This window comes from Nanorana parkeri, unplaced genomic scaffold (genome assembly GCF_000935625.1).
Source record: "Nanorana parkeri isolate BGI_ZX_2015 unplaced genomic scaffold, ASM93562v1 scaffold517, whole genome shotgun sequence".
Lineage (NCBI taxonomy): Eukaryota > Metazoa > Chordata > Amphibia > Anura > Dicroglossidae > Nanorana > Nanorana parkeri.
In genome coordinates, this window is record NW_017306785.1 from 42096 (window position 1) to 68063 (window position 25968).

At 42.9% G+C, this 25968-nt stretch overlaps 1 protein-coding gene across 1 annotated transcript in view; it reads left to right on the forward strand.

Moving 5' to 3' along the window:
- The first annotated feature begins 209 nt into the window (after positions 1-209).
- The window catches only part of LOC108790965 (C-X-C chemokine receptor type 3-like), a 61965-nt gene continuing 36206 nt past the window's right edge, over positions 210-25968 (forward strand). The window contains exons 1-3 of the mRNA XM_018561325.1: positions 210-436; positions 13716-13790; positions 14072-14345. Coding sequence (XP_018416827.1) covers positions 210-436; positions 13716-13790; positions 14072-14345 — 576 coding nt within the window. The remainder of the gene's footprint in view (positions 437-13715; positions 13791-14071; positions 14346-25968) is intronic.

Consider the following 25968-nt stretch of genomic DNA (forward strand, 5'->3'; position numbering starts at 1 on the left):
CACAGCAGACCAGCATCAATGCACGGCAGATGGGTATTCCATAAAATTAAACTTGCAGCTGTGTGTACCTGGGAGGGTCAGGACAGTGTAACCATTGCTTAACCTTGATGCTGACCCCCAGCCTCCTGCTACACCACCTTGACAGTCCTCTGCAGGTTGAAGATGGAGTCCAGGACCCCTCCAGCCCTGCTCTTCCAGGATTGTCAACTATGGGGGGTGGTTGGGGGAAAAACCATGTGCCGCCCACTGGTCCTCGGGAAGAACTGGCTCCAGTGCTCCTGCATGGCATGTCAAATATGGGAGGGAGGAAAAGCAATGGCCCCACCCTCAAAGCAGATCCACTGATGCACCGGTCCACTGGCTCCAGCGCTCACGGACACAGTGGGATGCTAAACATTGGAGGGAAGAGAGGCATTAGCCCCGCCCCCCGCAGCAGGTACAAGGTTCCTGTGCTCACGGACACAGTGTGATGTTAAACATGGGAGAGGGGAGGAGAGGCATCGGCCCCGCCCCTCGCAGCAGATCCCACGGCTCCCCGGCTCCAGCGCTCACGGACACAGTGTGCTGGCACCCTGTGCGGCCGCACAGGTCGCACACCCCAAAGGCCGGCCCTGGGTGCCACACCGAAGGACACGGGCTGGAGGGAGCACTGTAACTTTGCTATTTTTTGACCCTAGGCAAAAATGAGCACTTAACCCTTGATGTGCGGGGGTAGCCCCACTGCAAGAGTTAACAAAATGTTTATCTTTAAGAATGTTATGAAAGGTTGAACACATTTTAATGTGTAACTTGCTTTTAACTATTTTGCCTTGTGCTGTATGCTGCAACATTTTGCTTTTACAGATAAGGAATAAAATACGCATTTAGATGTGATACACTGGGGGAATCAGTGATGGAAAAAGATTTGAGGGTCCCCAGACAACAGACTTAGCATTAGTATACAATGCCTAGCCAAAGCTAACGAAGCTAGCAGAATACTCTGCAATCAAAAGGGTATCTATGCAAGAGATAAATCCATAATTCTATCACTTTATGAAACACTGGTTCGGTCTCATCTTGAAGTGTGCAGTTAAAGATAATGTATCCATATCTTCAAAATAACAACAGAGGAACCTTTAGAAATGTTTAGTAATGACAATCTACAAACACATACTTCTAGATAATTGCTGGCTTATTATACTTTGCAAACCATGTTTTTCTTTACCTCTCCATTCTTCTCACAGTGGCCATTTTAACTAAGGGCAGATGAATCCATCTCCCTTTACTTTGTGGAACACTGACACATTAGACTAGGGCATGTGACCACGTACATCATCTCAGGGAGGAGGAAATACCTTTCCCTGAGATCTCATGAGATTACAGATAAGATTTCCCAGCAATGCTCTGCTGATGTAATCTTCTTAGGATGCAACACTTGGGCACATTACATCACTTTTGCCAAAGAGAACCAGGAAGCAGAAAACAAGAAATTGTAAGTAACGTTAAAATATGTTTGTTTAACTAATAAATGTAAGATGATTTCATATCAGCATGCAGAGCTGCATGCTGATGTGATTTTAAGACAAAGGGGGTAAAGCTCCACTTTAAGTATTGGTCACCAATCCTCCTCTGGAAGCATGTCCTAAAACTACAGAAAGTTCAGAGAAAGGCTGCAACATTATTAACCACTTCAAGACCAGGTGTTTAGACCCCCTTCCTGGCCAGGCCATTTTTCAGTATTCAGCGCTGCGGTACTTTGACTGATGTTTATTCCGTCATGCAGCGCTGTACTGAAATGAATTTTATACCATTTTTTGGGGACAGATAGAGCTTTATTTCGGTGGTATTTAATCACCACTGGGGTTTTTATTTTTTACTATAATTAGGAAAAATTACAGAAAATTTGGGGAAAAAAAAGTTTTTTTTAACATTATGTTAGGAAACATTTATTATTACCCAGTTTTTTGGTAAAATATAAAAGATCGGGTCACGTCGGGTAAATAGACACCAAACATGTCAAGCTTTAAAATTGCGCGCACCCGCGAAATCGCAGAAAATTACCGTACCCAAAATTGGCCATGGGCGACGCTTTAAAAGCTTTTACCGCTCATCAGTTTAGTGTTATCAGTGATTGATGGCCCTACAATTATTGCTCTCACTCCGACGTTCGCGGCGATATGTAACATGTGCGGCGTAATGGGCGCAATCGTCTTTTTTGCACGTATGCGCCCCCGACGCATGTTTGCATGCGTGTATGTATGGGTGGGGACTTAAACATTTTTTTTTGTTTTTTTATTCTTTTTTATGGTGTAACTTTACGGGACCGATCGGCACCCCATACACGCGATCCGCCGGCTCTACAGCCGGCGGATCGCTTGTATGGTGACAGGCATCGCTGCCTGTTTTTAAATTTCGGCCATTTCCCGCTCGCGGGGGGGCGTGTCTGAGCGGACGTCTAAAGACGCCCGCTCAGATCTAGAGAGCTCGGCCGGCCGTTTTTTTACTACGGCCGGCCCGGAGGTGGTTAAGAGAGATGGAGTGCTTTATTTTTTTTAAATGACACTTTTTTACCTTGGAGAAGAGGAGCCTAAGAGGGGATATCACAATGTTCAAATTCATCAATGGTGGCTGTGGTATCAGTAATTATCTGTTTACTCTAAGACTTCTGAAGAAGACATATGACCACAACCTGATATTAGACAAAAAGAGTTTTAAAGTGCATTATCACTTTTGCAGTCAAATTGGAATATCACCTATGTTATATTTGTTACATGTTCCCATTCACGAAGCATAAGCGAAATACATTTTTTCGTATGCGTGTGTATACGCGCGTACGTGCGTATTGTACCATATGCAACCTATGCAAATAAATGGCTCCATACACACAGCCGCGTATAGAGCCGTATATTTGCATAGCATATATATGCGCAAAAACAGAATGGAACAGAGATGCGTATACGCGCGTACATGCGTACAGCACATTAAAAATTCCATTACGAGTGATGCATTCTGGGATTGCATATAGTGCACGCATATACGCGTATATGCTCGTATATGCGCGCATAGACGCAATATACAATTTTGCTTGCATTGTGTGTGAATGAGGCCTAAAGGAGTTAAATCTTAAAAATGCATTCAAGTACCCTCACTATTAACAAAATGTATCTTATTTGTGTATCACTCGGCTGTAGATCCTCAAATCATCTCTGAATTGGTGCTGACATTGTCCTTCTGGAGGGTGACTACTTTTGTTCCCCACTTCCATGATGGACAACAATCTCACATTTAGTTTAGTAATTAGTATTAAAGTTATAGTCTATCACAGTGTCAACATGAATTCAGAGATGATTTGCTGAGGTTTGCTGAGTGATACACAAATAAACTACATATTTGTTAATAGTTAGGGTACTGGAGTGCATTTTTAAAGAGGCACCTAGGTGGCTGCAGAGCTCTGTTATTTGACTGGGTTAGACATTCCCAGGAGTTGGAGATGATATGAGATCAGGAAGTTGGGCAGCAAAGGTCAGATTTAAGTAACTGCTTGCCGTCCGTCCGTTGTAAATACACAGACAGACGGCGAACTCTTCCCGGTGGGTGGACGTACATGTATGTTGATCATGCACGAGCAGAATCCTGCACAATTCTTTTAACAGCCAGTACCGGTTGTGACATACAAGCGTTAGGGCCGCTCTATAGCAGCCAAATCGCTTGTATGATGACAAAATGCATCTGTCCCCTCCGCAACCACCAAAAGAAAGCTCTATTTGTCCCTAAAAAATTGTATAAAATATATTTCGGTACATCAATGCATGACTGAATAAATGGCAGTCAAAGTACCGCAGGGCTGATACTGAAAAATGGCCTGGACAGGAAGGGGGTTCAACCCCCGGTCAGCAAGTGGTTAAAGTGACCTCTCACACTGATGATTTGTTAATTATAGACTAAAGGTAAATTAGGAGGCGACTATAAATAAGTAACCCTTCACAATTAGAATATATCTGAATACTCAGATTCTACTTGCATAAGTCCACTTGTGACTGATTCCTTTTATTTTAGGTAGTCTATTCATTCGAGAACTCTCAAATTCTGCTGTTGCCTTGCCTAATTGTCAGCTGATTAGTGACTATAGCAACACTTGTTTGGAAATGATAGGGAAGTACATGTTGGTTTCCAAGCAGCAAGGTTTGTGCTGTTCTGCCCAAGCTTGTAATGAATTTTCACTTCTGCAGTCAAATTTGTGAAAACCCCTCAATATGTAATTGTCATGTGTTCCCATTCACAAAGCATATCTAAAAATAATTGTAAACATATAGTTTTATCTTTCTTGTTGTTTCTTTGCATCAGGATCATACATAGGAGTGCAAGCTATTCTGAATAATTCCAGGGGGCCAAGTGGGGAGAGTCATTGTCCCCTCATTAACATACAATGCAGAACCCAAGCCCTGATATCTTTATCCCTTTGTTAAAGGAGAACTATGAGATGAGTGATTTCCACTCACCTCATAGTTCTAGCCGACCTGTGACAATGAGACTGTCACAGGTCGGCTCAGTAGATCGGGAGGTGAGCGAACACATACCGGGACGCTGTATAAGGGTGATTTAATGCAGTTTGAAGTCCAGCGTCCTTCCCCATTTCTCTTAACTGAAACTCTGTACCTCAGTATGGAGCTCTGCCTGGGAGAGAATGTGTAGAAGCATGAGCTCTGCAGCCCTGATCGAGTAATCACAGTTGCAATGCTTTCCAGGCTTGAATGCAAAAATTAAAGAAAAGCATATGTTTTGTTATATTATTAAATAAGCATTTCTTTAGTTTTTGAAAAAGGCGAACTTTTTCAAAAACTGAGCTCCATACTGAGGTACAGAGTTTCAGTTAAGAGAAATGGGGAAGGACGCTGGACTTCAAACTGCATTAAATCACCCTTATACAGCGTCCATCCATCCTTCCTCTGGTTAGATGCGGTAGAGCTGTCCTTATTCCCGTCCAGCTGTCCTTAGGCCTCATTCACAGCAGATGCAGTGCGTTCCGGCCCGATCCTGGGCAGAACGCACTACCTCGCATTGCGGCCAGCTCATTTTATTGTGGGGCAGGAGGGGGCATGGCGGTCCATTGAGGTGAATGGCACCGCAGCCAAGCCCTCTGGTCGCAATGCGATCGGCCGCACGGGATCGCAAGGCACATTATGCCTGCGGTCCGGTCTGGTCCAAACAAAATGCTGCAAGCACTATTTTGATCGGACCGGACCGCAGGAATAATGTGCCTTGCGATCTTGTGCTATGGTGCCATTTACTTCAATGGACCACCATGCCCCCTCCTGCCCCACAAAAAAGAGAGCCGGCTGCAATGTGAGGCAGTGCGTTCTGGCCAGAATCGGACAATAACATACTGCATCTGGTGTGAAGGAGGCCTAACCCATCTCTCCTAACTGAAACTCTGTAACTCAGGACAGAGCTCTGCCTGTATGAGAATGTGCTGAAGCCTGAGCTCTACAGTCCTGATCGAGTCATCAGCGTTACAATGCTTTCCAGGCTAGAACTGATTGGTTCTAGGAATAATATATCCCCCTGAGGAAGCCCCATTGGGGCGAAACATGTTGGGGTATTCAGAAGAACCTATGCTTCTACCCAATCAATTATAAACATCATATGTACAGTATTGTGATACTATCTGTATTGTGGTTATTTATCCAACCAATCCTTTTACTGTGTCTTTTAACAATATCTTTTGATGTATTGATATACAGTATAATAAATGGTTTTCTATAATTTTATCAAGAGTGCTTAAGTGTTTCATTAAAGCCCCCCCCCCCTTTCGGACCTTTGCATCCCCGAAAGTGGGTTGCTTATCAGTCTTTCCAATTTACATTATTGGGGTGTGAAACCTTGCTCTTTTTTCTTTTTAAGTACACACCCACTAATGTAAATAACCAGGCTTGAATGTAAAAATGAAAGAAATGCATATTTTTTTTAACATTATTAGATATGCATTTCTTTAATTTTTGCAAAAGATGAACTGTAACCAGTTGACATCCGCGGTGTTAAACCCCCTCCCCATCCAGGCCATTTTTTCAGTATTCAGCGCTGCAGTACTTTGACTGACATTTATTCCGTCATGCAACACTGTATTGAAATTAATTTTATACCCTTTTTTGGGGACACATAGAGCTTTATTTTGGTGGTATTTATTCACCACTGGGGTTTGTATTTTTGAATATATTAAAGGAGAACTATGACTTAAGGGCAAATAAAAATACCCCTTACCTTGATTGTAGTAGCATCGTTCTTTTTTTCTAAATTCGCAGCACATCACAGATAAAAACCCTCAAAGCTGTAGTAAATGGCTGTCTTCAGCCATGCTCCAAGCTCCTTTCCTCTTGGGGGGCGTTAACATTTGATCCAGCCCGCCCACGGCTTTTTTTTCAAATGATATAATTGCTGTGGCCGCGCTTCCTCTCATCGTGCACAGCTGTGTTTTGTCAGCCCGTGCACGCAGGCTCCTTCCCCTCTCTCTCTCTGCATGCCCTGTGTGACGCTGACATCCTCAATTCACTGGGGATCGCTGATGAGAGAGGGGAAGGAGCCCTTTCTCTCTCTTCAGCATTTACTACAAATCGTAAAGTCAATATATGGTAAATTATGCCACTGGAGATCCCTGCTGATCGGATCTGATCAGCAGGGATCTCCAGTGCTTCCTATAATGCTATAATTTTTGCACGCTGGCGCATGCAACGCATATTTATGTTTATATGTGTGTAAACGAAGGGGGGGAACTTAAACATTGGGGGGGTGTTTACTTTTTTTATTTATGACTTAATACCCGTCACTTCCGCATTCACAGCCCGGACGGAGATCAGCAAGGAGCTGAACTCCCTCCCTCCTCCTCCTGGCGCCCTCCCGAGCCGGGCCGCAGATGGGCTAGCGGATCCCGGCATTAAAGGTAAGGGGTCAGGAGGGGGGAGATGGCGGCACTCGCGATCGGGGGGGGCTCCCGAAATTCACGCCATACAACCGATCGGCGGCAAGACATTTACATCTGATAATGAGCTATGCCAGCACACTTCAGACAGGGTTAATTATGATTAACATTAACTCCACAGCCCCTTCCTTAACATTACATGGGTAAGCTAGGTAGGATTTTTCAAGCAAGTGAAAAGCACTTTAAACCTTTCCTTGCAGAGGCGTAACTAGAAACCTCAGGGCCCCGGTGCAAGAAACCATTAAAGCCCCCCCCCCCAAAAAAAGAAAACATGATGTTGACCCCTTTTTTTTCCAAACCGGTTTGAAAGGGTTTTTTTTGTGTGTCAGAGGGGAGAGCAGGTACAAGCAGTCACTGATCAGAGATCGCTGAGTGTTTGTAGATAATTGAGGCCATAGTATGGTTACTATATCCTCAATTATGAATGGATGGGAACCAATCTACATCACCTCCTGTTCATTCATGATTGTGGTTATAGTAACAGTACTCTGTCCTCATGTTATGAATTAACTTGAACACTCAGTATAGAGGATTCCTGTTTATTGATAACAGGGGATACAGAAAAAGAGATTGACGGCTCGGTGTCCTCAATCTCTTTTTCTATTTTAAAAGGGAAATATCGGGGGTCTATTTAGGCCCCCACTATCTCGCCTAAGCTCCCTACAGTAAAGTAAAATAAAAAAATATTCAATAAAAAAAATAATAAAGTTTATAAAAGAAAAAATATATATTTTTTTTGAATTGGAAAAGCTTAGAAAAAAAACATTTTCGGTTTCGGCCTGACATATTATTTTTCATTTTGGTTTCGTTTCAGTTTTGAAATTTTAATTTAGTTTTTTCCATAAATGTTTATTTATCTGATAATTTATCCATTTTTATTTATTTTTTTCACTTAACTTTATTGCTATCACACAAGAGCTAACAAGCCCCATGTGTGATTGCATTTGGAGGTGACAGGTTCTCTTTATTGAATATGTCACCCTCAATACAGGGGTTCTAGCACAGCACTGTGCTAGAAGTAATTTGACAGCTGAGAGGAAGGGCTGCGAGTGCAGCTCTCCTCTCACTGTCTACTCGACCCGGCGTGAAGGGACCTTTCTGATGGGGACGGGGGCGGGAACTTACCTGCCTCTCCTCTGCTCGGAGAGGCGGCTCTGATCACACCTGTCTGCTCTCCCTCTCTCTCCTCCTGGCCGCTCTGAAGCTGCAGCGGCCGGGAGAGAGAGGGATCGCTGACAGTTGCGATCAGAACCGCTGTGGCCAATCGCATTTTTCGCTGTGCCATCCTCTTGTGCTCACAGTCTCTGCTACATAACAACGTCCAAATCCCATTCGCACTGCCACGGCCTCAAAACCACAAGGTATATGTGGTGCCCAGTTGACCACATGGATGGCGCCGTGCAAAACACTAATAGTAAATAAAAGTAATTCACCGGCACACACCTGGAGGGTTTTTAAAGTATTGATATGTTTATGCAATACCCAATGTCACATGCTGTCATATGGTGCTAACGTTTCGGGTTCTCACAGGGATCCTTCATCAGAGCACCTTATTACACCGAAACGTTAGCACCGTATTACAGCATGTGACATTGGGTATTGAATAAACATATCAATACTTTATAAAAACCCTTCAAGTGTGTGCCGGTGAATTGCTTTTATTTTGTTTTAGTCTCTGCTACATAACGCTCCTATAGAAGTAGGAATGGACTGGTTCAAGTGTTAAAGCCCTCTGGAGCCGTTTGCACTTAGTGTGCAGCCAAGTGTACTGTAGACCTGATTTGAGGTCTGGAGTACAGTGGGCTACATGCTATGCAGTGGTGGGATGCATGGGGCCCCCTATATGTTGGTCATCTGGGGTATATATGTTGCCATTGCATGCTGTGCCCCTCAGTTCACCAGGCACCAGGCCACATTCATTGTCACAACCCCTCCTTTACCTAAATGGGTACACCTTGAGGCCAGGTTCACACCTAGGCAATTAAGCTGTTTTTGCACGTTTTTTTGCACGCTTCTTAATGCTTAGACATGTCTAGGGGACCACAACCCGAAAATAGCTCCTGTGCCTTTTTACACGATGGGCGATTTTGATTGTGCAACGCAAAGGTGTGAACAGGCCCCATTGACTTAAATGGGAATCTGTGTTTTGGGAGATATCACCTAGGTGTGAACCTAGCCTTACAAGTAAGCAAGTCCTCATGTACATATACCTGTATAGTTATGAATGGTACATACAATCTTGTTTTTTAAATGTTAGCAAATACCTATTTTTCTATATTAAACTGATCAAAAACATTTCAATATCTATTCAAGTATCTAAGTTCTCCTGTCAAGGGAACAATTTTATTCCAAACATGTTTTTATCCTGTATTGATATGTTGTGAACGTTTCCAAGACAAGCTAAAGATAAAATCTTCAAGTAGCAAAGTTTTTCTTTATTTTTAATGCAGCATCACCCAATGGAAAACTATTATTGTAACATGCTTGTTAGTGCTTCAAAGGGAAGTAACAGCTTGGGTTGTTTTATATCTTAGAAACTATTTTATGTCATGGAAACAAGTTTATACTGTAGAAACAATGGTTTTGCAAAGACAATTTAAATGTTCAATGAATTGTATGCATTAATTCTGAGGCACTGCCCAATTGTTATCATGGTGTGCTTTGTAAGCTGTTTGGTGGGCAACCAACTGTTTTCTTGTTATCACAACTATTATACATAAGCTAGGAATGCATGGCACTTCAGTTTTACCATTTTGTTTATATGACAATAATATATAACCAACCAATATAATATGTAATTCAATATATATAAACTAACACATACATCAAAAAACAGGTAAAGGTGGCTGCATTCTTGTTTGAGGTTGACTGAGGTTTAAAATAAATTCAAGGCTTAAAGTGATAGCTTTAGTTTGTTTTTTTTACTAGTGGGAGGTCGTCTATATTGCAGATCTTTCTTTTTTTTTGCATTTCTCAATTCCTTGTTTTCTAGTGGGTCCCCACATCCTCTCTCCCCCCACCCCCTGAACGGGTGCCGCCAGCAGCTAAGCATCTGCTGTGGAGAACCAGTGCATGCGCGTTCCCAGCCATGCCAGCAGTAGTTGTGTGCGTCCTTAGACACACAGCCCTGGGGCAGGCCACGCCCCTCCTCTCCCCCTAACAGTTTGACTGATGGCAGAAGGAGCCTATGGCTCATCTGCAACCAGGAAGTTTGGGGCAGAGGATCGCTTCAGCGACCAGAGGTGGTGACAAGCGGTGTTGACAGGTAAGTTTGGGTGAGACAGGGGAGTCAAAAAGGTACAGGGCGTTTTTTTACCCTAATGCACAGAATGCATTAAGGTAAAAAATGCCCAGCCTTTAATACTACTTTACATTAAATTATTCTTGAAACAAATGTAACATTAAAAAATAATACACTCAAACAGTGCTTAGTAATAAACTTGAGCAACCCATGACTAATAACCCAAAACGGAATAAAATCAAACTTTTCCCACTCCCAAAGCAAAACCCCTAAAAATGTATGCCTGTGACAGTTCAATCACAGGCAGCTCGACGAAAAGTTCATGAAGAAATTAGCTACACAGACCCAGAGACATTAGGTTAATGAAGGACAGGGGATATCATCAGGCACCAGCCGAGGTGTATTTACAACACATTGCGCACCTGGCATCCCACCCAGTCCCTGGCAAGTAGTGATGTCACTGGTTGCCAGAAGCTGGGTGGGATTCTGGCCATAGGGTCCCAGGTTGCTAAGAACAGGGCAGGCAGATGTGTATGGCCCTTACACATCTCCCCGTCTGGCTCTCAGCAACCTGGGATGCTGTGGTCACTGTCACTGGATGCTGTGGTCGCCAAACTCCTGGCAACCAATGCCATCACTGGCTGCTAAGAGCCGGGCGGGCAAATGTGTATGTGTGTTTAATTATATTTTATTAGTTTTAACATACAGCTCCTATTTCATTTATATAGATCTTTGATCATTACATTCATTTCAATACCTTTGCCAACCCACAAGGAGAGAGAAAAAGAAATTAAGGGGCTAGGGGTATATGTGATTGTTTTAAAATTTGAGGTCATCCCTTCCCTTTGAATACTACTTTAGTGTTCCATTTATCTTTATTTATGTTCCCATTATATTCAGTACCATATAATTATATTTATATATTAGGTGAGAAAGATTAAAATGTGTTACACATGTGAAAAGGGAAACATTTTTTATATTTCAGGAGGTTTCCTCTCTCTTGTGAATTTAAGTGCCTATTTCCTCAATGATCTAAATAACTTTGTGCATGTCACTTTTTTTAGACTTAAATCTAATTTAATAAACTTCTTGTTCATTCTCTAGTGTTTTAAGTGTACAAGTATCTTGATTTATTCCATATTTCTTATCCTTCTTCCCATTTATCCCCTTATTCTATTTATATTATTCCATTACATTATCATTGTTTATTCTTATTATCTCTATTTATATCTTTATATCTCCTTACACCTTCTTATGTGAAAAAAGAAAAAAAAGGACCCCCTTTCTCCTTTCTCTCCTTTAGTGGGTAAGGCAAAAATCTACAGTATATTTATATATATTAAATCACACAAACACAACAAATTTAAGACTGAAAAAAAACAAAAACCTCAATTGAGGGTAGAAGAAACAGGGAAACGGGATTGCCCTATCACCATCTCCTCATTTTGGAAAAGTTCAATTTATTTCCATCACTTTTTAGTCACTTGGGCAAATGTATATGGGAGAGGGGTGAAGAGAGAGAAAAAGTCAGCTGTCTCTGTGGGTTGGCGAACTTTCACTGACCCAAGGAGCAGCGCCCCCGCCTTGTTATGTGCCATACCCTGGATTTGCCACTGTCATGGGGTCTCCCAACCGGTTCACTTAACTTGTGCTCTTCCAGGCAGCACAGACTCATAATCCACTCACTCCTCTTGGTAGAACCCATTGAACCACCAGGAGCAAAGAAAAAAACTTGGTACTTCCAGGTATGGAGGACCATGTGGCTCACTCTCTTTCCTCCCACGTAACCACAGTGGTGATTAGCTGCTTAGGACCCCAATTCTGTCACATGGCAGTGAGGAGAGTGATGTCAGTCTTGTGTAAGCTTCGGCTTGTTAGTTTGAGCTTATGCAGGGCTTCATTTCTTTGCTACTGGTGGCTGAACAGAGTGTCATGGGAGCCAAAGAAAGATGAATAAGTGTAGCAATGTAGGATGGCAGGTAAGTAAAACCGTTTGCTCTACCCGGCAATTAACAAGAAACAGGTTTACCCTAAACTTACACATAAGTAAACAAGCCACAGAAATGTATCATACAGATAATGTATGGTAGAAATGTATGGTTGCATTAACAATTTCTTGGAGACCCCTGATGTCTCCCTAAAGAGGACCTGTCATGTAAATTGGCTATCCCATAGGGGGCTTCTTAGCCCCCCATGTAATAGCAATAAAGTTGTATGTTAAAAAAAAAAAGTAATACAAAAATGAAATTCATAAAAAAAATAAAGAAGCATAACATTTATTTTTTTAAACATTTTTTTTAAGTCCGCGCCCCCCTAATACACACGCATATATGCGTCAGGTGCGCCTACGTGCCGCACATGTTGCATATCGCCGCAAACGGAGTGGGCGTTTTACAGCGCTGATCGACGCGCTGTAAAACGCCCTGCAAGTGAAATCCCATTATTTCCTATGGGCATGGTTCTCACCTGGGCGTATTTCAGCGTGTCGGAACGTGCTGAAAAACGCCCTATGCCCAAAGAAGTACAGGAGCTTCTTTGGGGCGTATTTCCGCGCGTATCCATTAGGATACAGCCGGATAGCCCACGTAAACACGCGTTTTGTGGGCTGCAAATCACGGTTAAAGCATGCACCGCAAAACGCGCGTCATACACGCATATATTATGAACGCCTGGGTGGGAACCCAGCCTAAAGGAGAACTATGAGGTGAGTGCTTTTCACTCACCTCATAGTTCTAGCCGACCTGTGACAATGAGACTGTCACAGGTCGGCTCAGTAGATCGCGAAGTGAGCGAACACATACCGGTGTTCGCTCACTTCTCGATCCTGTCACGGCACAGAGCCGTGACAGGGGAGGGGCTGGATTCCCCCCTCCCCACTCCAATCCGCCAGCGCTGACTGGCGGAACGGACAGGGCAGGGGACAGGTACAGCTGGCTCTGCCTCTAGATAGGCAGAGCCAGCTGTCACTCACGCAGCTGGGGGGATCCAAACATAATTGTCGGGATCAGCTTCAGCTGCGGCGTCTCAGTATACCGCGAGCTGCAGCTTGCGGTATACTGAGCTTAGGGTGACGGGAGGACGCTAATTTGTGTCCTGCCGTTACCCTAAGGAGAACTATGGGGAAAATCCCTAACCCCATAGTTCTCCTTTAATCACTGATAACACCTAAACTGATGAACAGTAAAAGCGTTTTAATCGTCGCCTATGGGCGTTTTTTGAGGGCGCACGCAATTTAAGGCTGGACATGTTTGGTGTCTATTTACCCGACGTGACCCTGACATTTATGTTTTACTAAAAATATGGGTAAGAATAAATGTTTTATAACATAACGTAGGGAAACTTTTTTGGTACTTTTCTAATTATATAGTTTTAAAAAATACCCCCCCGTGGTGATTATATACCTCCAAAAGAACGCTCTATCTGTCCCCAAACTTTTTTAACATAAATTGCAAGGCTATAGTCCGGTCATGCTGACTGGTGAAATTTTTGACTGACTGGTGAGACACTATCAAATTTTTCAAGCCCTGTCAGGAAGGCCATCAAGGCGCTGGAGATGGGGCTGTGCCGCGGGCATCTGCGCAAGCGCATCTGCGCAAGGTGTGGCCCATAGAGCTAGCCGTGGGTGTGCGTCTCTGCGTGGATGCGCGCGCACCACAGATTCTGGGGCCAGACGGGCTATTTAAACTGTGCCTCCTGGGTGTTTCATTGCTGGATGATCGTCAGCTATTGCTAGTATCCAGCTTGTGTTCCACTTGTGATTGTTGACCCGGCTTTCCTGATTTACCTCTGGCTTTCTCCTGTTCCTTGACCTCGGATTGTTCCTGACTATTCTCTGCTTACTGCTTTGTACCTTGCTGCCCTCCTGGTTCTGACCTCAGCCTGTACCTCCACTTCGCCTACTCCTGCTTCCAGATCCTGCCTGTCACCTGGTTTCTGCTCTGCCAGCTTTGCATCTTGCTACCACCTAGCCTGCATCCGGACGTGCTTCCGATGCGTTGCATGCAGTATTGCATTACCAGACAAGGCGGTTTCCAGCTCCAGCCTGCAGGCACTTGTGCCCCTCTGTGCCCTGACCACCCTGTTCCACTTCCCAGGATTATCGGGACCAGAGTTGCAAGGGAGGCCTCCCTCGTCATCTCAAGCTCCAAAAAGGTACGTGACAAGCCCTGTATATATATATATATTGTGGTGTTGTGTGGCAATCCCACGGTAGAACTGGGGGTTGTAGTCACCCAGGACTCTCAGCCAGAGGTGCTGAGCAGTTCCAGGAAACAAATTATTTTGCTGGGAAAGAACTGGCCTTTCAGTTCTCTCCCTAGAAAACCTGGATTTGGCATGGGATCCTGGAACTGGGAGATTTCAAAGAGAATTGGGAGGAATGAAATCTCCATTCCTGGGTCCATTGTTTAATAGTGGCCAGCACCTAATTGCACACCTGTGCACAGCACTTATGGGAAGGGTGCTGGCTAGTGTTCTGGGCTCCTGCTGGGAAGAGGACAGGTGTGTCCAGGAGTCAGGCAAACTCCACCCAGAAGCCAGAGTGAAGCCAGGAGGCTGTGTATGTGTTGGAGGCTGGAAGGCTTGGAGAGCCAGAGAGAGCCAGGCACACAAGGTGTGTGGGTGAATTCAAAAGATGCTCAAAGGCACAGAATATCCAGGAAGAGATTCTATTGAGGCAAACCGTCAGGTCCTTAGACACTGAACAGGATAACCTGTGAAGGGTGAGCTGATATGTACGCTGAAGAAAGCTATTTATGTTGGATTTCCTTTTTCTGCCTTTGGAATTAATAAAAGACTGCCCTTTGTTCTGTGAAAACGGCTTCATGACTGGTCCTTAAGCGCTCGCCATTTGTGCTAACCTCCCCAACGTCACAATATATACACAGTTGTGTGAAAAAGTGTTGGTCCCCTTCCTGATTTTTCATTGTTTTGCACGTTTGTCACACTTTAATGTTTCAGCTCATCAAAAAAATGTAAATATTAGTCAAAGATAACACAAGTAAACACAACATGCAGTTTTTAAAGGAAGGTTTTTATTATTAAGGGAAAACAAAATCCAAACCCACATGGCCCCTTCTGAAAAAGTGTTTGCCCCCTAAACCTAATAACTGGTTGGGCCACCCTTAGCGGCAATAACGGCAATCAAGCGTTTGCGATAACTTGCAATGAGTCTGTTACAGCGCTGTGCAGGAATTTATTTTGGTCCACTCATCTTTGCAGAATTGTTGTAATTCAGCCACATTGGAAGGTTTTCGAGCATGAACTGCCTTTTTAAGGTCATGCCACAGCATCTCAATAGGATGAAAAATTTGAGATGAAAAATCGGGAAGGGGGCCAACACTTTTTTACACAACTGTATATAGTAGATTTTTATATGCTGTATATAAAATAATTTAAGAGCTTATAAATTAAGGAGAAAATTTAAAATAAGGATTTAACCAAAACCAATAACGCTTCCCTTTATATCATTTGGCTTTTTTTAATGCACCTTTTTCTGTCAATATAAGCAACTTTCACTATCACTGAACCACTCAGGAAAACAGACTTCAGTATATACGCATATGCACAAAGTTGGGTATTTCCAGAGTATACTTTCTTTGCTGACTAAACAGTTTGGGTCATGTAGAGATTCTTAACTTTCTGGGCTCTGTGCCATTATCCTCTGCACCATAGCAATTTTCAAGGCATGTGCAAACATTACAAACTAGCGTTTCCTACTGCAGGAGCATTACTCAACCATGGTTACTATGCAAGCTCTTAATATGGTGATCTCAGATCTTGAGAACAACATGGTTTATAAACCCAACTATAGATAGTTTCTGTTCCTTCTTTCTGACTAAAACATTTCCTTTTCTTTCAGAAATGCATTTGTTTGATGCTAAATAACCTTTTGTCTTTTGTGTCTATTCTAACTATGTATTAATATTTGGCAAAGTAAAAAAGTGGCTCACTTTTAATATTGTAAAGGTACCAAGATAAACAGGGCATTATTAGTGTATATATAATTCAAACACCATGCAAGATTGCTAGAAAGAAATTAAAATTCAACAGTGTATTACTATCGCTTTGAAGTGCCTTCTATCTCTTAAATGGTCAGACATGACACTCTTTGGATCTGAAAATACAGTTTAAATATATATTTCAGCTGTCGTACCTGAAGAAGAACTTGTATTGTTGTGTGTATAGTTTTGTAATCCAGGTACCTCTTCCGGAAAGCACATCCTGTTCCTGGACTATGAAATTTGGTATTGTCATTACTATGATGCTTATTGCTCTCTTTGCTGGAGGCCTTAACATGAGGAAGCAAAGCCCTGGTTCATACAAGGACAGTGTAGAATAAGGCATGGTACAGTAAAGGGGAGAATAAATGCTTCAGAGTCTATGAAAAGGTCCTGGCCCAGGACCTAAAAAAATGAATAGGAGCATGTTTGATGATGCATACCCCAGCGTTGCTGGTCAGTGCCCAATAGTACCGGCATGGATCCAGTGCTGGGAACTGGAACGCAAAATGGAGCACACCTGCTGCCACTCTGCAGGCTGTCCTGCATTTTGTGGGGCAGCCTGTGGAACATAGTCATTGCAGCAGAGTGTTCAATATCAGGACATGTGGCAACTATACCTTAGGTCGTAATAACAAGCACCTCCAATCTTAAAAACACTTATCGCAAATGGAGATTTTTTTCAATTACTTTTTCAAAAATGCGCATGCAGTGACACTTATTGTTCCGTGCTCTTAATGGAATGTTGGAAGGATAGTTTTAACTGTGTGTGCACTAATTGTGTAAGGTGTGAGCCCCACAAGGAACATTAGTGGATCGCGGTGCTAAGTACAGGCAGCTCTATACACAAACTGAGTTAAGGTGGCCATACACTCTACAACCATCGCAAGACTTTAGTCTTGCGATGGTTGTAAAGGGATTAAAAAAACGTACGATCTGCCTATCTTGGACAGGCAGATCGCACTCTCGATCATCGCAAGCCCGCCCTCCTGAGGGGCGGGCTTCCGATGACCGCAATGCTGAACGGGCAGTGTGCGCGTGCGCACACCGGCCCGTTCAGCATTTATCTTCCGAGCACCGTTCTAACCAGCCGAAAATCGTACGATTCCCGGCTGGTTTTCGAACATGCTGGTTCGACAGAAGACGTGCGACCGTACAGTAGAAACGGTCGCACGTCTCCGTTCACACTGCTCGATTATCGTACGAAAACCCGATCGCATACGATTATCGTACGATAATCGTGCAGTGTATGGGCACCTTTTAGAGAGACACCTGTCCACCTATGACAGAGCCTGATTAAGATTTATCAAGGTCCTAAGCAGATTAACAAAGAGTATTGCAGCAGAAACTTTAGTTAGTTTTACTTTTGCTATACTTTTTATTTTACGTGGTTCCACTATCGGTATGTGTAACATTCATTGATCACCAAACCTCAGGTCACAGTGACTAAGACATGCAAGTTTTCAGTGTGAGGAGTGATGTTATTTCCTCACAATGAGAAGAACCACTGGAGCTGTTGCATTTAGGTATTGCAGGTGATACATAAAAAATATACTTAAGTGTATAGATTATACACTTAAAAATCCTGGACCACCAATGTATGAAATACATCAATGCCTTTTCTGATCTCCCACCCAGAACATGCCCCTAAACAGACAGAACGAGAAAGACACCTAAACCAAGATGTTCAAAACATTGACATATGTGGATGATTATTTGTATTATCAAAATGATAAATATAGATTAAAACATTTCCAAAAGACTGGGCTTTTCTTTTAACACCCTAGCTTGAAATGACTAGTTCTTCTTTTGTCTAAAAGGATAAAAATAAATTCTGTTGTCACACATATTATCAATGGAGGAACTGAAAAAAAAGAAGTTCCTTTAACCACTACAGCTCCTGCACCCTTATATAGTGTTAAAGGACCATTGCACGTTTTATAATTTAGCTTTGAACCTGTTGATTCATAATTAATTTTATGACTAATAAAAAGATGTAATTTTTTGGGTGGCAAAAGGTTTTTTATTTTATTTTGGGGCGGGGCGAATGACCAAATGAGAAAAAACTTGGGCTAACTAGGTTTCACTAAGGAGTTAATAGGAAAAAAAAAAAGAAACTCAGCAGGTTTACACACTTGCTGGAAATGACATTATCTGCAGGTTAAAGGAAGTGCTCTAAATATACACTATATTGCCAAAAGTATTGGGATGCCTGCCTTTACACGCACATGAACTTTAATGGCATCCTAGTCTTAGTCGGTTGGGTTCAATACTGAGTTGGCCCACCCTTTGCAGCTATAACAGCTTCGACTCTTCTGGGAAGGCGTCCACAAGGTTTAGAAGTGTGTCTATGGGAATGTTTGACCATTCTTTCAGAAGCGCATTTGTGAGGTCAGGTACTGAAGTTGGACGAGAAGGCCTGGCTCGCAGTCTCCGCTCTAATTCATCCTAAAGGTGGTCTATCGGGTTGAGGTCAGAACTCTGTGCAGGCCAGTCAAGTTCCTCTACCCCCAACTCGCTCATCCATGCCTTTATGGAGCTTGCTTTGTGCACAATAAATTTTCCAAAATGTCTTGGTATGCTGATGCCTTAAGAGTTCCCTTCACTGGAACTAAGGGGCCAAGCCCAAACCCTGAAAAACAACCCCACACCATAATCCCCCCTCCACCAAACTTTACAATTGGCGCAATGCAGTCAGGCAAGTACCGTTCTCCTGGCAACGGCCAAACCCAGACACATCCATCGGACTGCCAGACAGAGAAGCGTGATTCATCACTCCAGCGTGCTTTACACCATTGCATCCGACGCTTTGCATTGCACTTGGTGATGTAAGGCTTGGATGCAGGTGCTTGGCCATGGAAACCCATTCCATGAAGCAGATTGTGCCAATCTGAAGGCCACACAAACTTTGGAGGTCTTTGATTCTGACTTTGATTCTGCAGACAGTTGGTAAATCTTGTGCACTGTGCGCAGCAGCATGCGCTGACCCCGTACTGTCATTTTACATGGCCTACCACTTCGTGGCTGAGTTGCTGTTGTTCCCAGTTGCTTCCACTTTGTTATAATACCACTAACAGTTGACTGTGGAATATTTAGTAGCAAGGAAATTTCATGGGTGGACTTATTACACAGGTGGCAACTTATCACGGGACCACGCTTGAATTCACTGAGCTCCTGAGAGCGACCCATTCTTTCACAAATGTTTGTAGAAGTGTCTGCATGCCTATGTTCTTGATTTTATACACCTGTGGTCATGGAGGTGACTGGAACACCTGAATCTAATGATTTGGAAGGGTGTCCCAATACTTTTGGCAATATAGTGTATGTGTTACACACAATACATTCTAACAATTGTTTTGTAATTATTTTGTTATTTATACTTTGTTTACATTTTGTTATTTTTAAATACCACTGGAAAGCATTGCTTTGAGGCTTTATTTACACAGCTGCCATTGTCAGCTCTCCTAAGGCTTCATTCACAAGGGTACTTATGCTGCGTTCTGGGATTAATGCAGCAAGAACCTACAGATTCCTGTGGCAGGAATTCCATTCCGATGTGGCTGCTGTACCCACTAAAATGAATGACAGGGTGACAACAGCCGCACCTGTTAGCGACAGTCTACATATAATCTTACATGGAACAATTATATGCGGTTTGGAATAGATCATTGTCTCTGGGTGGAGGAAAGCTGCATCCAGCAATAATCATTTATCCCAGACTACATGTAATTGTACCATGTGCCAGTACATGTGGACTACCCTCTCATTAACTTTAATAGGTGAACAGCCACATCTCAACAGGAACACTCGGGATTCCTTACACAGGAATCCATATGTTCTTGCTACAGGAATCCCAGAACACTCCATGTAAATGTGCCCACAGCAGTCACAGCTGTCAGATGTGTACTTTGTACATATCATTGGCCAGGGCCACAATGTTTGCGTATAGCACATCTGAGCGGTTACATACAAACAGAGCCTGTGACTAACCCTGGACGCACACAGTTTGCATCCAGGGAAGGCGTTTTTCAGGAGTTTCAGCCCCAGCTAATCGTGTTGCTCCATACTGCACTGAAAAAAAGTACTGCATGCAACGCAGTGGTGAGAACTGTGGCAATTTAAAACAAGATGAGATGCCTTAATTGGTCAGTAGTGCAGCGCTATAAGTTTTCACGGTGTATTTCCCTAATAGCGCAGAATATTTGTTTATTTAAGATGAGATGCCTTGTCTGTGCATTGAGGCGGCCAGCGTAGCCCCAACGCTTCTGCTGTGAACAGGCCCTTAGGTACTTTTACTAGCTGTATTTTGTTTAAAATATTATTGCATTTTTTTGTGTTTTTAAAGCTGGCCATGCACTGTTAGAATTTCTAATAGTGGGTGGTCCTACCAGCTTAGCAACAGTCGATTACTGTTAAGTTGACTTTTGTTGAACTTGCTGGGCTAAAAAATGGCTGCAGTCACTATTGGAGTATTCTGACAGTGGCGGGCGCTGGCTGGCCATCAGAATACAATATTTGGGGGGTTAGGGAAACCTCAATTCATGCTGTTTGGCGTGGATGAAGGAATCTGTTTTTCTATTCTGTTAGTTCCATTAGTGTATGGCCATCTTCCTGGTGTTCAGCTTAAAAAAAACAGAAATACATATACACGCTATTCTGGTCGCGTACTGATTTGGTCGTGAACCGAATCAAACTGTGATCAGACCGCGATCTCGACTAGAGGAAGCCATGACCATGTGTCAGAGCAGGGAAAGTAGCTGCAGTTGTGTTCATCACCCGAAGCGGAGTTCGTGAACGGAGGCAAAATTTTGCCGAATTTCCTGTTTGCGAACTGAATTGTTTGTGAACATAAGCGTTCGTGAACCGAGGTACCACTGTACTTAATATGTCTTATATACATATATACAGTATATATAAAACACTACAAATTCCCTTTAATCTACTGACCACTTTCCCTGAAATACAAAAATAAATGACAAAAGCCCTATATTACATACTGTACAATTCACAAACATGGAACTGCAAGGAAATGAAAGTGAATATCTAGTCAAAAATTATTTTAGATTAATAATACAAAAGTAGATAAATGGTGTACTTAATGAAAATTAATATTGAAAATCATTTATCTGAAGGTTTGTAGTTCAAGTGATACCTTTTATTGACTAACTTAAAGTAACATTTAACTCAGGAGTTAAATCTTAAAAATGCATTCAAGTACTATAACTATTAACAAAAATGTATCTTATTTGTGTATCACTCGGCTGTAGATTCTCAAATCATCTCTGACTTGGTGCTGACACTGTCCTTCCTTCTGGAGGGGGGCGACTTTTGTTCCCCATGGTCCCTGTGTGTGTTGTAAAGTAGCCAGCGCTCTAAGCTCACTCCCATGATGGGACTACAATCTCACGTTTAGTTTACTAATTTGTATTGAGATTGTAGTCTCTCACAGGAGAGAGCTTGCAGCGGGGACGATGGGACATATATTCCCAAGCAGGATGATCATGTGACTCCATACCTCCCAACTTTCTGAGATGAGAAAGGGGGACACCTTCTAGCATAATGTATATCAGACAATGGACACACCCCTGCCATTCCTGCAGTTATGCTGACCATTAAAAATGTGTAGTGCTCACCCCCTAAGGAGCCGCTGGAAAAACCCATGCCATTACTAGTTGTCTAGGAGATTTGGCCTAGCTGTCCCATTAGCATTTAACCGCCCTCTTCTAGTGCCCATAAAGCTGATATGCACTCCAGTAATGCAGTGCTGAATAACTTTAAAGGAGAACTATGGGGTCAGTGTTTTTCCCCATAGTTCTCCTTAGGGTAAAGGGAGGACACAAACTAGCGTCCTCCCGTTACCCCAAGCTCAGTATACAGCGAGCTGCAGCTCGCGGTATACTGAGACGCCGCAGCCGGAGCGGATTCCGACTTAGACGACGGGATCCGCCCAGCTGCGTGAGTGACAGCTGGCTCTGCCTATCTAGAGGCAGAGCCAGCTGTACCCGCCCCCTCCCCCGTCCGTTCCGCCAGTCAGCGCTGGCAGATCGGAGCGGGGAGAGGGGAATCCAGCCCCTCCCCCTGTCACGGCAGAGAGCCGTGACAGGATTGAGAGGTGAGCGAACCCGGTATGTGTTCGCTCACCTCCCGATCTACTGAGCCGACCTGTGACAGTCTCATTGTCACAGGTCGGCTATAACTATGAGGTGAGTGAAAAGCACTCACCTCATAGTTCTCCTTTTAATTAACTTCTTTATACTGGGGAGAGAGGGTATAGGGATCCTAGACATCCAGGGTGTACCAGACATAGACTCCAGACCTCTTTAGCATCATAGTGTAAATCCACTTGGGGTACAGCGAATAGTAATTGGAGTAACAGAAGAGCAGAGATGAGTACAGATCCTCAGTAGGAGAGACACCAACCATGCTCCTGAGATCCTCTAGATTCTGAGTACCTCCAGCAGCCATCCATCTCGTTGGTTCTCCTCCCCGGGCAACATCCTCCATGAATGAGGCCCAGGGAAATACTTCCCACACTCCAGTCTCTGCCCACCCCCAGGCCTAAGGCCTAGCCTGGGGGGGGGGGGGGGGGGACAGTGATTGGCTGCAGTACTGTACTGTGTCCCTCATTGGCTGTCCCACATTATAGCAGAGTCACACTCCACCCAGGGGGGTACAGTCAATGCCAGACACATGGAATTAACCAGATAAATGCCAACTATAATCCAGCCAGACTGACTACAGCCCAGGCAATCACTAAATGTCTAGTAGCCACCTCACAAAACGTGATGGGGGCTACAAATGTATATGCCAAACATGAGTGGTTAAACACAGAATTGGTTTTCTTTCACCATGATTTTCCCTTTTATACTGGCTCTTGGAAATAGTAAACACTAGACATGTGTACTGCCAAAAAATTTGTTTCGTTTCGTTTCATTTTAAATTCAGATTTGTGTTATTTAGTTTTTTAGGGATTTGGGTGTGAAAGTCAATTCGGATTCGGACGAAATTCGTTAGCGGTAGTTCGTTCATTCGTTCGTTCGTTCGTTTGCAGCAAAGTGACATTTGATGGGGAAAAACGATCTACCGCTACCGAATTTCGGAAACGGAAATTCGTATTCGTTTGCATTCGTTATATCTGTAATTCGGAATTCGGATACATCCGAATGTCCGAATTTCCGAAAATTCGTCCGAATTTCGATTTTGAACTAAACGAATCGCACATGTCTAGTAAACACGATAATTAAAAGATAGTATAAAATTTTTAGTGCAGAATAAAACCTTTGGTAGTTAAATAGAACATTTTCATAAATATCTTTACAGCAAACCAAAAAGAGGGGCAACTGAGGAGGAAAAAGGGACAGATGGATTTGGTTCCAAATGAGGGACAGTTGGGAGGTTATGTGATCCTGCTTCTCCGACAGGAAGTTCAGGGAAGCACAACAGAGCCAGCAAGGAGCTGTGGCTGTAAGAGAATACCAATGTAAGAGTCTCTGGACTTCTTTTTAAAAATATATTCAGATATTATCTATACATCGGTATGCTTCTGAAAAAAAAAATGGCTTTAGCACTACTTTAAGCAGACCACTTGTCCAAAACTGACACCATACATTTAATATTGGTCATATGAGCATACATATATTATTTTACATGCTTCATTTTCACACATCTGCAAAGTAAAGTTTTGCTTTGGCAAATGAGAGCCAAAAGTGAAACAACCCTAGGGACACTTCTAGGGTATATGTAAATATTGTGGGGAAATGACATGTCAGAACTACAAAGGGAAATAAGACTTTTCAGAATAGTTTTGCTCATTATGAGACGTCTCCTACGCTATAAACTGCATGCTTTGCACTTAATTAATCGTCAAGTCAATAAACGAAAGCAAAAGGAACTTTTTCGTTTTTTTCTTTTATATGAAATAAATGTTTGTTAGTAAAAAGTAATGTGAATTAAAACCCAACTCTAGGCTTCTCCTACTGCATCCCAGTTGGCCCCCATCCCCCCCCCAAAGACACCTCCATCAGTATTTATTTATTTTCATACTTATCTTTCCAGATGTCTTCAGGCCGGTCACAAGATGCACATCATCTTTGGATCTTCTAAATGATGGATGGTCCTCAGTGATGCAGAGAGCAGCACTCAATGCTCTCTGTATCAATGCACTGTGAATGCAAAATGCCATAGAAAACATCTCCAGGGATGGGTCCATAATGGTCTGTACTAGGGATGTTCAAATACCAGTTTAGATACCAGTGCCGGCACTTGGCATTTTTACAAGAACTATCAGGGTTGCAGCTGGGACAGGACTCTGGCTCGTCACTAGACATGTGCGATTCGTTACGTTACGAATCGAAATTCGTACGAATTTTCCTGAAATTCGTCAATTCGCAAGCATCCGAAATCCGAATTGCAGTTTCCGAATTATATCCAAAATACGAAATTCCGTTAACGAATTTCGGATCCGAATTTTTCTTTGAAACAGGAACTAATATTACCCCTGTAAATGAGGTTAAACAACATGACAAGATTTTTTTTAAAATCCGAAATACGGATCCGCTGCTGCTGAGGGTATATACAATACACAGGCAGGAAATACGAAATTCCATTGACGGAATTTCGTTCCGCTACGAACATTCGTTATATTGAAGTTAAAAAGCAAAGTACATTTATATTGGAATTGATGGTATTTTTTTTTTAAATACGAAATTCGTATACGGAATCCGTTAACGGAATTCGTATTTCGTTTTGGTTGACCAATCAGAGGTTTTCTCTTCTGCTGCTGACAACAACTGACAGTTGCATTACAATACAGGCAGGAAATACGAAATTCCGTTGACGTATTTTCGTTCCGTTATGAAGTTTCGTTGTATTGAAGTTAAAAAGCAAAGTACATTTATATTGGAATTGATGGTAGTTTTTTTTAAAATACGAAATTCGGATACGGAATCCATCAACGGAATTCGCATTTCGTTTTGGTTGACCAATCAGAGGTTTTCTCTTCTGCTGCTGAGAGTTGCATTACAATACAGGCAGGAAATACGAAATTCCGTTGACGTATTTTCGTTCCGTTACGAACTTTCGTTATATTGAAGTTAAAAAGCAAAGTACATTTCTATTGGAGTTGATGGTAGGTTTTTTTTATCCGAAATACGAAATTCGGATACGGAATCCGTTAACGGAATTCGTATTTCGGATAAAAAAAACAACTACCACATCGACTCCAATATTAACAAAGGTATTTTTGCTTTTTAACTTCATCATAACGAATGTTCGTACAGTTACGAAAATGTGCCGAAACTAACGAAAATTCGTATTTCGGATGAATCCGAATTGAGTTTCGGATACGAATTACGAAATACGAAATAACGGAACACATTTTTTGACGGCGCACAAGTCTACTCGTCACCACTGTCCTGAAATCATTAGTCTGTATTGTTTTTTGGGCTGAATGATGCTGGCTGTCTTTCAACTCAAAAAAACTGAGGACATCTAGTGGCGCAATGGAATTACTGCAGGGCACAGTGCTGGTGAGGATTAGTGATGGACTTGGGCGTGTTCGCAGCTCCACGTGCTGAGCCCGCATGGAAGCTGACAGCGCCAATCACAGGCACGGAGACATTTCCCGATCTCTGCAGCTGCGGACCGGGATAATGTCTCAATACCTGTGATTGGCGCTGTCAGCTTCCATGCGGGCTCAGCACGTGGAGCTGCGAACACGCCCGAGCCCATCACTAGTGAGGATGTGAGTATTGCAGCCAGAGCTGCTTTCCTATTTT